General features: G+C 47.0%; 1 protein-coding gene across 1 annotated transcript; it reads left to right on the top strand.

The window, feature by feature from the left end:
- Positions 1–7,210: 7,210 nt before the first annotated feature.
- Positions 7,211–8,143, top strand: LOC135981209 (uncharacterized). Its single transcript, XM_065582477.1, has one exon. The coding sequence runs from the start codon at positions 7,211–7,213 to the stop codon at positions 8,141–8,143; it is 933 nt and encodes a 310-aa protein (XP_065438549.1).
- The last annotated feature ends 2,776 nt before the right edge of the window (positions 8,144–10,919 follow it).

The raw sequence follows: 10,919 nt of genomic DNA, 5'->3' as shown, positions 1-10,919 counted from the left end.
GAAGATATGCACAGCCTCCCCCTCCCCCGCCCCAGTTATGAATCACACAAACTGGTTATAGAATAAACAAAAAACAAGTTTATTAACTACAAAAGGCAGATTTTACGTGATTATAAGGGATAGCAAACAGATCAAAGCAGATTACTGAGCAAATAAAACAAACATGCAAACTAGTCTTAATACACTAAAGAATATGGGCTACAAATAATTTCTCACCCTAAATGTTGTTTTAAGCATCTTCTTCGCAGGTCAGACACCTTTCCAGCCTAGGTCCAGTCCCTTTCTTTCCCAGTTCAGCCTTAAGAGTTTACAGCAGTCATCTTAGGCAGGGATCCCATGAGGATAAGAACTGACCTTGATTATTTCACTCCCCAGCCTTAAATAGGACTTACCTAAGGTGGGAATCCTTTGTTTCCCAGTTTGATCCCCACCTCATCCTAGTGACAAAATCCTAGCAGACTAAGATGGAATCCAGTTCCAGGTAACATGATCACGTGACCCCGCAGTGACAAAGCAGCATCCCAGGAAGCTTCTCAGGAAGGTGGGGGATTAGCATCTTCAAAGTCCTATTGTCCTCCCTAATGACCCATCCAGGCTGATTGCCTACTGTCTGGTGGTCGTTTCCCAAGTGCGAGCACTTTTGTAACTGATGCATAGTCCATATTTCTAACTTCAGATACAGAAGTGATATGTACATACAAATAGGATAATCATATTTAGAAAATCATAATCTTTCCAATAATACCTCACATGACCCATCTGGCATAAATGTATCTTAGTTGTGCCATATTCATATCATAAGCATATTTCTTTGAAGAATATGGGACATATGGTTTTAGCCATTTGAGCTAAAGTAGACTCTTTGTTAGATGATAGTAAGATTTATAGTCTATTTGTATGTGGCAATCCAGTGGACAGTTTACATTTGAACAAATCGGATTCCATTCAGCAGAGGGCAGTGTGGTGCATGTACACACTTGCTAGTATATTCCTAGACCTTTCAGTCTTTTCATAGAAGCTCGGAAACATCTGAAATTCTGCTGGTTTGTTGTGTGGCCATGGAAACAAAACTATTTGATGTTGCCACTGCATTTTGTGATCTATTCCCCTTTCGTTGAAAGAAGAACTTCAAGTTTTTCTTGTGCAATATAATAGCACACATTTTTAGGTTGAATTTTGCAGTTTCAGTTTGAGACTTTGTTGCATAACTTCTTGCCAAAAGTCACATAATGTAAGGCTAGGTCTACACTACGGGGGGGGGAGGGTCGACCTAAGATATGCAGCTTCAGCTACGTGAATAGCGTAGCTGAAGTTGCATATTTTAGGTCGACTTACCTGGCTATGAGGATGGCAGCGAGTCGACCGCTGCCGCTCCGCCGTCGACTCCGCTTCTTCCTCTTGCTGCGGTGGATTTCCGGAGTCAACGGCAGAGTGATCAGGGATCGATTTTATCACGTCTTCACTAGACGTGATAAGTCGATCCCCAATAGATTGATTGCTACCCGCTGATCCGGCGGGTAGTGAAGACGTGCCCTTAGACATATGATAAGCCTTCCAGCCTCATGATCAGCTGCATCTACCCAACTGATCAGTAGAGCCACATACTATTTGCAAATCTACTCTCAAGGAAGGATGGGTTTTAGCTTAGCTCTGCAGTTTAATTTTCTATCCACAATAACCCCATGTAAAGGAATCTTTCATAATTTTTCACCACGTCCAAATTAGAAAAATTGCACCAGTGTAACTAGATCAGTTTTAAATTGACTAACAGGTGCAAACACCTGATAATGGTTCACTCTCACTTGAAGGCTGGTCTATATTCGCGTAGCTGAATTTGCGTATCTTAAATCGACTCCCCCCCCCCCAGTGAAGACGTAGCCCTAGATGGATTTCAGATTGGTTTAGTGGTGCCAATGCAACATTTCCAGTGTGGACCAGCCTTCACTCTGTGGAAAGGCAGAGGCAGGCAGGTAGTTGATGGAAGGAAGGTAAGAAAGTTTTATGAGAAGGGGAAGGTAATAAATGAATCAACTCCTAGAATTAACCTCAAAAGTTCATACCTCATTGAGATGACAGGGGCGTACTATCATCCTTCATTCAAGAGTACAGCTGGGGCAGTGGTGCCAACTCTCACAATTTTATGGCTTTTAAGTCTCACAATTTTATTGTGCTTTTCTTAAAGTCTCAGCTCCTGGAATCATGTGATTATGTGAGAATCTCAGGTTTCAGTTTTTAAAAAGTAAGATTCTAACCTTCTTAATTGCCTAGGAGAGCTTGAAAATGTGAATCTTAAAGGCTCAAAAACCAGAAGACAAATTAAAAAAAACAATATTTTTTAAATCTCATGATTTTGGGGGGATGGGATTACTCAAATGTTTGGTGTTGGCGGTAATGAGTTGGGGAGTTCACTTTTTCTACAGCTATTCTGTCGGAGACTGTTTTCTGCCATGCAAGGAATGGAGGGAGGCACAAAACAGAGGTAAACAGCTGCGGTGAGGGTTAGAAGCCCACCTTCCACGAGCTTCCCCCCAATCCCATATGTACTGCAGCCACTTCTGCTTCTGGCTGCCCCCTGCAGATGTGTGCATCTTAAATTTGTGTGTACTAAATAAATATGCTCTTGGGATGTAAGAGGAAAGCATATTGATTACATGGAGGATAGAATATGAGGCGTAAGGTCTTAGACAGTCAGGCATGCCACTCACTCTATGCTCTGGGTGTCTGAAAACCTCCAACTGTCAGAAGCTGGGATTGGATGACAGGGAATGGATCATTCGATAATTTCCCCCATTTTGTTCATTCCCTTTGAAGCATTTGGCACTGGCCAATGACAGAAGACTGGATCCTGGGATCAGGGCCGATGAGAGGTGGGGGAAGCCGGTACAAATTTCCGGGGCCCGGCGATCCAGAAGGGGGCCCGGGGCCAGGCTTCCCCGGCTTCCCCCCCTCTTGTCGGCCCTGTTTAGCTGGTCTACCCTGCCTGGGGGGGCCCGAAAAAATTCCAGGCCCAGCTTCCCCAACTTCCCCTCCCCCCCATCATCGGCCCTGTTTAGTCGGTCCGCCCTTGCTGGGGGGCCCAAAAAATTTTTTCACCGGGGCCCGAACCCATTCTCGGCGGCCCTGCCTGGGATAGATGGACCATTGGTCTGACTTAGTATGACCAATCTCTTGCCCATTATTTGTATTGGAGAGAAAACCCCTGGTTTAAATTTTCAGAAGTGACTGGTGATATTGGGTGCCCAATATAAGACATCTTATTTTAACACGAGCGACCTGATTTTCAGACAGGGCTGCTCCCCCTTTTAAGGTGTCTCAAGATGGGCACCTAAACTTGCAAAATCATTGGACACTTTTGAAAATGTAGGCCATTCGTAGGAACTCTACTGCTCACCTGCTGATTTGTTCTCCAGTGACTTTCCTTCGTCCTGTCTGGCTGTCTCCCTAGCTACCTACCTGTATGGCTAGGGTGACCAGATGCCCCGATTTTATAGGGACAGTCCTGATATCTGGGGCTTTTTCTTATATAGGCAGGGCCGGTGCTACCATTAAGGCAAACTAGGCGGTTGCCTAGGGTGCCAAGAATTGGGGGTGCCAAAAAGTGGTGCCCCCAATTTTTTTTTTACAAGCGTTCCTCCCCGAATGCACGGTCACCGTTCCACTTCTCCCGCCTCCCAGGCTTGCAGCGCCAATCAGCTGTTTGGCACAGCAAGCCTGGGAGGAGAATTAGAGCAGGAGTGGTGTGCTCGGGGAGGAGGCAGAGCAGAGGTGAGCTGGGGTGGAGAGGTGCCGCACGGCTCCCCGGGGGGGGAGCTGCCATGGGGAGGGGCGCCTCAGGGCAGGGGGGGGAGCTGCCGTGGAGGGGGCACCTCAGGGCGGAGGGGGGGCGGGGAGCTGCCGCAGGGCGGGGGGGCGGTGCAAGGTGGAAGTTTTGCCTTGCACCGGCCCTGAATATAGGTGCCTGTTATCCCCCACCGCCTGTCCCAATTTTTCACACTTTCTATCTGGTTAAACCATGTATGGCCCCTGTTACTGCAGTAGCTGGGTGTCTCTCAGTCTATAATGTATTTCTCTTCACAGCACCCCTGTGAGGTTGGGAAATCCTTCTCTAGCCTTGTATACTGGGCTTTAAGTCTAGATCCTCAATGGTATTTAGGCTCCTAGCATCCACTGAAATCAATGGGAATTAGGAGCCTAAATACCTTTGAGGATTTGGGTCTTAGTCCCCAAACTCATAGGTCTGGTCAGTATTTTAAAGACAGTTTACTAGCCAGGTTGTTGGGGAGTCCTTCCATCCCAAGGTCTTAAGAACTATTCCTAGAACTGCGATTCAGATGCTTTCCTTGGAACAACAGTTGAAAGTGAAATAAAAATAAGAAAGGGCCAGAGCCAGATGTCAGCTGATTTTAGGGTAGATTTGTAACATTTATATAAAATCGCTGTTTTAACATAATTTCAGTGTTGAATGTATTTGTCCCTATTATGGGCTCATTTTAACAGGAAAGGACTTCCGGGGAATTCAGAATGATCACAAGGCTTAACAGTTACTGCTGAGCACAACAGTTAGAATTACCACATGAGCCTGCACACCACCTGAATATGGCAAAACACAGCCCTGCTGCTGTAAAATGACCCTGGGCCGGGGTTCCTGGGCCTTCATGACATCTCCCAAAGTCTGTTCTCTGTTGTCTTTATTGTAGGTGCAGCCCAATGGCCTCTACTTGCCTCAGTCACAGCCAGGGGCAGCTCTGTGTATTTTGCCGCCCCAAGCACAGCAGTCAGGCAGCTTTCGGCAGCGTGCCTGCGGGAGGTCCGCCGGTCCCGAGCCTTCGGCGTACCCGCTGCCGAATTGCCGCCGAAGCTGCGTGACCGGCAGACCTCCCGCAGGCATGCCGCCGAAGGCAGCCTGACTGCCACCCTCATGGCGACCGGCAGGCCGCCCCCCGCGGCTTGGCGCCCCAGGCACGCGTTTGGTGCACTGGTGCCTGGAGCCCCCCCTGGTCACAGCAGGGTCGCTATAGAGAACAGACATGATGCAGTGCCACTGCTCTTCAGCATCATCTCAGCCATATGGCAGCCACTTCAGAGTTGAGCTTGTAGGAGGATACTCTTGTATTTTAAAAGGGTGGTCAGGGCAGCTGATCACTCTGAAGCCTCGGAGCTTTCTTCCTGCCCCATAAAACTTTTAAATCTCAGGAAGAGCTTCCTGTCCTCCTCACAGGACTAGAACACGGCACTATATTTCAGTGGGCTAACTGGTGGCCAGCGCCTCCACCCACAACCCAGTGTTCACCTATGAGGAGTGGGAAATGAGCAGCAAAAGGGACACTCTCCCCAAGTCTGGATCAGTAGCCAGCCGCATCTGATTGTGGAGCAGCCTGAGCTGCCTTGGAACTCGCAGCAGCGCCCAGAGTCTCAGGCCCTGAGTCTGGGTCATTCTTGCCATGTAAATTGGCTGAAACACAGACAGATTTCCTCCCTCCCCCGCCACACATCAGTAATTTCCCTGCTGCAAGGAGGGGTTCCCCAGGCATCTGGAAACCAGCATAGTGGTCTTACCCCACAGCCTTTGATGTGTAGGGGCCCAGAGGCAGGAGGGAGTAAGGTCATGTTGCCGGGGCAGTGGCTAGAGTGCTGTACTCTGCATCTGTCCTGGGCTACAGGACAGTTCCACAGGGAGCTGTTAACCAGCAGTGTAAAATTAGAGCAGCCCCTGGGTTATCAGAGCATAAACTCAATTCAAGATCTGCATTGATCTCTGGACTCCTCCAGAATTCAGGTAGAGCAGAGATGGCACAAAACCACTCCTCCCCTCCCCCAGCAGTGCCTCAGGAGCAGTGCATCCTACCAGGCACGGCAAAGACTGCGGCCCTTGGTCTCCACATAGATCATCTTTATGTGAGGGGGAGCTCAGTGCAGGGATTCCTGGAGGACAGGTGGCAACTTCTAGAGCTAGCTACAGCTGGGAGCAGTCTCGGAGGTGCACAAGTGCGCAGTACCCTACTGCCAGTTCCACAAGCTCAGCTGCTTTATAGCTCTGTCCAGGGGCCACTCTACCAGGGTTTACAAAAACCAGGAGAAAACACTGTTCTCTGTAAAACCAGCAGAAGCAGACCCTGAAACAGAGCTGGTTCTGGTTGTCAGGGACACACAGACCCTGGTTATCTGGAACCAGATCAACTGAGATTGTGTTGTTCATTCACATTAAAGGAGCCAGTAATTCTGTTTTGTAGGCTGAAGTTAGGGTTGGTGGCAAATTGTTTAATAGGCCTGGCAAAAGAATACCAGCTGGGTCTGGTCAGCAGGGGTTCCTAGCCACAATAATTTGTATACATAGGCATAAGACTAATAACAAGAAATAATTTAATGAAACATAAGTCAAATACTAACAGCTTGTGACCAGAAAAAATAGAAAATTATTAAATTAACCAAGTGAGCTCAGGAAAAGCTTGTTTTTATTTTTAGAGATGGATGGAGAGGGCTTTGGGAATCCTGGTTCTTTTCAGGCACTTATCAGATACAACAGAAGTAGATAGCATGAGAGAGGCAGGGGAAAATAATTCCTCACAAACAGAGATGGATAGGCAAAGCCATGAAGTCTTAAAAAATAATACGACACTGTTCCATTATCATGCACTATCGCCTCTCCTAGTGAGAGCATCTGAAAATATGCTGGTCTCTCCTAAGGCACTGTGGAACACAAGGGGGTGGAGTACAGGGTAAGAGAAAGAACATACTTAGCATGTGAGAGAAACTAAATACATTTAGTTTAATAGCTTCTGGAAGTTGTATGTATTTGTTTATTTAAATGGGCAAAGTCTGGAGCTGAGAACTGGAACTTTAAATCCCCACATTCACTTGCAATAAACAAAAAGAGAGCCACTTTCTATACAGTGATATAACAAATGTTTTTCCAGTTAAGGCAGTCCTCATTGCAATTACGCTTTGAGATGCTTTTCCCTTCTGTTTGATTTTATTTTTAATGGCACACTGCCTCCTTTCAGGCCCCCCAGTTATGAAATGAGATGGACAAAAATCGGTGTTCTTGAAGAAAAGGGTTCCCTTAGTGAGCAAAACCATGTGAATCTATCCAAACTCCTTCTCACTCCCCTCCCTCAAACAGGGCCAACAGTGCAAGCTGATGTAAGTGACCACAACACAGATACAACATTTTTTGTACTGCGCGCTCTGTCTTCCCTTTCGGTCTGCGGGAATGGAGCCCAAACTGCTGAGGAATATGCTGACGAGTCTCGCCAGCACGTCACGTTTGGCAGTCGAGTTACTCCTTAAGATCCAAACTGACAGTGAGGATTCCGATGATGATATTGACTCGAGTAATGTATACGACATGAGATTGCTTGTGGCATTCATGGACATGCTCACCACCGTGGAACGCTGCTTTTGGGCTCGAGAAACAAGCACTGAATGGTGGGATCACATCGTCCTGCAAGCTTGGGATGACGAGCAGTGGCTGCAGAACTTTCGGATGAGAAAAGCCACTTTCATGGGACTGTGTGAGGAGCTTGCCCCCATCCTGCGGCGCAAGGGCACGAGATTGAGAGCTGCCCTGATGATGGAGAAGCGGGTGGCTATTGCAATCTGGAAGTTGGCAACACCAGACAGCTACCGATCAGTCGCTAACCAGTTTGGAGTGGGGAAGTCGACGGTTGGAATTGTCTTGATGCAAGTTTTCAGTGCCATTAATCGCATCCTGCTCAGAAGAACCGTGACTCTGGGTAACGTACATGACATTGTGACTGGCTTTGCACAAATGGGTTTCCCTAACTGCGGAGGGGTGATAGATGGGACACATATTCCAATCTTGGCACCAGCCTACCTAACCTCCAAGTATGTTAATCGGAAGGGGTATTTCTCTATGATTCTCCAGGCGCTTGTGGATCACCATGGGCATTTAATTGACAATAACACAGGCTGGCCCGGAAAGGTGCATGACACATGCATCTTTCGGAACACTGGTCTGTTCAGGAAGCTGCAAGTCAGAAGACAAAATGCCCATTGTGATCCTTGGAGACCGCACTTACCCTTTATGCTGTGGCTCTTGAAACCCTACACAGGGAGCCTTGACAGCAGCAAGGAGCAGTTCAACAACAGGCTAAGCTGGTGGAGTGTGCTTTTGGCCATTTAAAGGGCCGCTGGCACTCTCTGTACGGGAAGCTGGACCTGGCCGATGACAACGTCCCCACGGTTATATCCGCATGCTGTACCCTCCATAACATTTGTGAAGGGAAGGGTGAAAGATTCACTCAGGCATGGAACTCGGAGGTTCAACACCTGGAGGCTGAATTTGAACAGCCAGAGAGCAGGGCTATTAGAGGGGCCCAGCGTGGGGCTGCAAGGATTAGGGATAGGGTGACCAGATAGCAAGTGTGAAAAATCGGGATGGGGGTAGGGGGTAATTGGCACCTATATAAGAAAAAGCCCCAAATATCGGAACTGTTCCTATAAAATTGGGACATCTGGTCACCCTAATTAGGGATGTCTTGAGGGAGCAATTTGAGGCTGAAAGCCACCAGTAATATCTGATGCCCTGTACGGGAGTGAAGTGCAGTGGTTCCAATGTTAGTAGGAATCTGTTTGCGACGCTGACTTGCAGTGCCTGTTGCTTTCCTGGGCTAAGGTATCTTTTACTTTATGTAATAATAAAGAATGTTTTCAAAGCCAAAAAAATCCATTTATTGAAAAGAAAATTCATTTATTGAAAAGAAAAACAACTGCTTGGGAAACAGAAAGGGTAAGGGGGTGGAGTGGGGAACGATACAATCACAGATTTACATATGTCCTGTTATCATACTCAGCCTTCCTGTCTGGAGTGCTGTGCAATGAGTGCTGCACTTCAGGATGGCTATACTGCATGGTGATGGGGACTGAGTGCAGTGGGTAAGGGTTGTAATTTTCAGGGCTGGGTGGTGAAGCTACAGGTGTTGGAGGCAGCTGGTGGCAATAAGGACCTAGATGTTGGGGAAGGTGGGTTGGAGGTGACATGGGGGCACAAGGGAAAGAGTTTTGGGACAAGGACTGCAGGGGGGATGGGCGCAGTAGTGCTCTGCCTGCATGGCTACGAGCGCCTGGATCGAGTCTGCTTGGCGCTCCATGATGCTTAGCAGCCGATCCGTGCTTTGCTGCCAGAGCTCCGCACTTTTGTGCCAGTGCTCCTCATTCTGCTGGCGGATCCTCCTTTCATTCTCCCTCCACTTCTGCACTTTTAGATTCTCGTTAAGGGACTGCTGCATTACTTCATGCAGCATGTTGAATTTGATAGGTTAGTTGTTACGGCTCACCACTGACCGCATCTGCCCAGAAGATTTATAGGTACTTGTCCAATTTAGACTACAGAGTTCAAGAACTCAGAAAGTTCTATATCGGGAGAGGACTCTTGGGGTGCTTGGCAAGAACACGTACACTGAGGACAATACCAAATTGATAAAACCTTTATTGAAATTAACATAAAAATAAGAAATGCAATGAAACTTATAACTGCAAAACAATAAAAGAATTCCAAACTCCTGGTGGTAACATTTCTATTATAAGTACCTTAACCTAACATACTCACGCCCTTCCTTGAGGACCCAGTAAGAGGAGGTGAAGGACCAGCCTCACTCCTGGCATGCCCGATTACACGATGGTGCTGGCTTCCCCAATAGTTAGGAATGTTGAGTAGTTATACTATACTGCACAAGCTGAGCTGATAGCATGATAGAAGATAGAATAGATAGATAGATGAAAAGATAGTCTATAGAGTATAGGAGAACTGGAAAAAGCACTCCAAGAATCTGAAGCTTCAGGAGTTAGAAGAGCCTAGAACTGAGAAGAACTCTCTTACAAGGTATTTTATAGGATCCTGACCTATGTAATTCAGTCCCAACCTACTATACCCAAATTTTATTTCGGTACCCTAAGAAATTTATGGGTACCCTTCTCCTATCGGTTAGTGGATTATGACAATTACTTATCTCACTCCAAAACTGCCAGCCTAGGCTCTCTTGATGACCTCCAAGTTGTGGTGTACCCTGCGGTTACCAACCAGTTGTAGATGCCAGATAAACCTGTGATGTGATGTGAATAGTTCCTCCCTTTGGTTCCCCAAAGTTCAGGGACCATTTTTATCTGTGCCAAAGGTTGCCAGATTTAATGCTGACATTCATAATTGATTATACTTTTTGCTATATAGCAGATCTTACCGGATCTTACAAGCCGGTAGGCTTCTTGCATTTCAGCATTTCAGCAAAACTTATTATTAGGAAACACATGCCTCAACACATCCTAAATTGCAAGGAATTAATACTCATAAAATATAAGAATAAAATGGATTAATTTCAGAAAAAGAAACATATTAATTGATACTGCTGGCTGGATTAGTAGGATATATAAGCTAGCAAAATACTCCTATGGGCTACAATGTCTTCTTTGCTTCTACGTGGCCTCTTCCTAATTCTTTGGAGTCTTTCGGCTGGTGATAACACGGATGGCTGAGATCTCAGGGTTGCATCTGTAAAGGCAAAATGCAACATTTAACATAGGCAGCATTGTTCACACCAGACAGCACAATGATTCCCCCATACTTAAGGGCAAGCACAGTCTACACAATAGCATAATTTGCCCATCCCAAAGTGAGCGCTTACAACCCACGGGAACCCCAAAATGGGGAGTAAGCACAGGGTCAAGGGAGACTGATTGTTTCACGGCCGTACTGTCCTTTGGGTTTCTGTGCCTTGGGGAGAGCCAACAGCTGCAGGGGGCCTCTATACTGAACACTGTCCCCACATTTTCCACAGGAGTTCGTCCTGGAAGATATCTCGCTGCTGAGGGTGACCTGGGAAGCAAGAAAGGGTCTTCTACTGCAATGCGGCTTCTGCCCTGGCCCAGATGCAGTTTGCCTATGTGCAGCAATGGGCCCCCTGCCC

Source organism: Chrysemys picta, chromosome 2 (assembly GCF_011386835.1).
Source record: "Chrysemys picta bellii isolate R12L10 chromosome 2, ASM1138683v2, whole genome shotgun sequence".
Taxonomy (NCBI): domain Eukaryota; kingdom Metazoa; phylum Chordata; order Testudines; family Emydidae; genus Chrysemys; species Chrysemys picta.
Note: the sequence above shows the minus strand (reverse complement) of the source record. Positions and strands in the feature narration are given on the sequence as shown.

Bases quoted from the DNA above. Each gene is read 5' to 3' on its own strand.
- LOC135981209 (XM_065582477.1), top strand. From the start codon at position 7,211: ATGGAGCCCAAACTGCTGAGGAATATGCTGACGAGTCTCGCCAGCACG.